The sequence below is a fragment of the Salmo salar genome, chromosome 02, assembly GCF_965601325.2.
Source record: "Salmo salar chromosome 02, fSalSal1, whole genome shotgun sequence".
Lineage (NCBI taxonomy): Eukaryota > Metazoa > Chordata > Actinopteri > Salmoniformes > Salmonidae > Salmo > Salmo salar.
Window position 1 is genome coordinate 83387501 of NC_138292.1, and position 2500 is coordinate 83390000.

The window sequence follows — 2500 nt, forward strand, 5'->3', positions numbered from 1 at the left end:
AATCGTAGGGCCTGTTGTCCGGACCTCTGGCAGACTCTATGGGGGTGCCACAGGGTTTAATTCTCGGGCCGACTCTTTTCTCTGTATACATCAATGATGTCGCTCTTGCTGCTGGGGATTCTCTGATCCACCTCTACGCAGATGACACCATTCTGTATACATCTGGCCCTTCTTTGGACACTGTGTTGACAAACCTCCAAACGAGCTTCAATGCCATACAACACTCCTTCCGTGGCCGCCAACTGCTTTTAAATGCTAGTAAAACTAAATGCATGCTATTCAACCGATCGCTGCCCGCACCTGCCCGCCCGACTAGCATCACTACTCCGGATGGTTCTGACTTAGAATATGTGGACAACTACAAATACCTAGGTGTCTGGTTAGACTGTAAACTCTCCTTCCAGACTCACATTAAGCATCTCCAATCCAAAATTAAATCTAGAAACAGCTTCCTATTTCGCAACAAAGCTTCCTTCACTCGTGCTGCCAAACATACCCTTGTAAAACTGACTATCCTACCGATCCTTGATTTTGGCGATGTCATTTACAAAATAACCTCTAACACTACTCAGAAAATTGGATGTAGTCTGTCACACTGCCATCCGTTTTGTTACCAAAGCCCCATATACTACCCACCACTGCGACCTGTATGCTCTCGTTGACTGGCCCTCGCTACATATTCGTCGACAAACTCACTGGCTCCAGGTCATCTATAAGTCTTTGCTAGGTAAAGCCCCGCCTTATCTCAGCTCACTGGTCACCATAGCAACACCCACCGTAGCACGCGCTCCAGCAGGTATATCTCACTGGTCATCCCCAAAGCCAACACCTCCTTTGACCGCCTTTCCTTCCAGTTCTTTGCTGCCAATGACTGGAACGAATTGCGAAATCACATAAGCTGGAGACTTATATCTCCCTCTTATACAAAGGTCAAAGTTCCCATTTGCTCCAAACATTAAAAGCTCACTCCCCCTAGCGTCAGGATTTGAATGAAGTTCCCGACAGACGTCCAATTTCGAAGTCAATCTTGAGCAGGATGTGTTTAGTGTGTGTGTATGTGAGTGTTTTGCGAAGTGTGTGTGTATGTGTTTGTGTTTTGCGAGGTGTGTGTGTTTTGCGAGGGGTGTGTGAGTGTTTTGCGAGGTGTGTGTGTGTTTTGCGAGGTGTGTGTGTGTGTTTTGCGAGGTGTGTGTTTTGCGAGATGTGTGTTTTGCGAGGTGTGTGTGTGTTTTGCAAGGTGTGTGTGTGTTTTGCGAGGTGTGTGTTTTGCGAGGTGTGTGTTTTGCGAGGTGTGTGTTTTGCGAGGTGTGTGTTTTGCGAGGTGTGTGTTTTGCGAGGTGTGTGTGTGTTTACCTGCCACTGCACCAGAACAGAGGTAGTAGTAGAGGGCTTAACTGATACTATCACTGGAGCCTCCTCAGGAACTAGACAGACAGAGAGAGAGAGAGAGATAGAGATGGACAGATGGAGAGAGATGGACAGATGGAGAGATGGAAAGATGGAAAGAAAATGGAAAAATCTTAATTTGGACGATATACAACAGTCATTTTCTCTTCTCCCTATCCTCCCTCCCTCCTCCCTGTATCCTACCATCCTGTAGTGTGATAACAGTCTCCGTCTCTTTGCTGTAGTTACTGTCTCCTACATCGTTGGTTGCCTGCATCCTCAGCTTGTATGACGTGAAGGGTTTCAGTCTGTAAAACACACACATAAACACACTTAACATTCACATAGAAGTAATTATCTTGTGTAGAAAATATTCTCTGTCCTGGAGAAAAGAGTCAGGTCTATAAATCATATCAAATCAAATGTTATTGGCCACATACACATGGTTAGCAGATGTTATTGTTACATACACATGGTTAGCAGATGTTATTGTTACATACACATGGTTAGCAGATGTTATTGTTACATACACATGGTTAGCAGATGTTATTGTTACATACACATGGTTAGCAGATGTTATTGTTACATACACATGGTTAGCAGATGTTATTGTTACATACACATGGTTAGCAGATGTTATTGTTACATACACATGGTTAGCAGATGTTATTGTTACATACACATGGTTAGCAGATGTTATTGGTCACATGGTCACATGGTTAGCAGATGTTATTGGTCACATACACATGGTTAGCAGATGTTAATGGTCACATACACATGGTTAGCAGATGTTATTGGTCACATGGTCACATGGTTAGCAGATGTTATTGGTCACATACACATGGTTAGCAGATGTTCACATGACAGCAACACAATTAGACCCAACCAAATCATGAGAAAACAAAAAGATAATTACTTGACACATTGGAAAGAATTAACCAAAAAACAGAGCTAACTAGAATGCTATTTGGCCCTAAACAGAGAGTACACAGTGGCAGAATACCTGACCACTGTGACTGACCCAAACTTAAGGAAAGCTTTGACTATGTACAGACTCAGTGAGCATAGCCTTGCTATTGAGAAAGGCCGCCATATCTATTGGGTGAAATACCAC

At 43.6% G+C, this 2500-nt stretch overlaps 1 protein-coding gene across 1 annotated transcript in view; it reads right to left on the reverse strand.

Annotated features, from left to right (window-relative positions):
* Positions 1 to 2500, reverse strand: part of LOC106594732 (protein sidekick-1) — a 414915-nt gene that overhangs the window by 39969 nt on the left and 372446 nt on the right. Inside the window, exons 31-32 of the mRNA XM_082969524.1 lie at positions 1591 to 1694; positions 1354 to 1424 (exon numbers count right to left, since the gene is read on the reverse strand). Of these exons, the coding sequence (XP_082825650.1) occupies positions 1354 to 1424; positions 1591 to 1694 (175 nt within the window). The remainder of the gene's footprint in view (positions 1 to 1353; positions 1425 to 1590; positions 1695 to 2500) is intronic.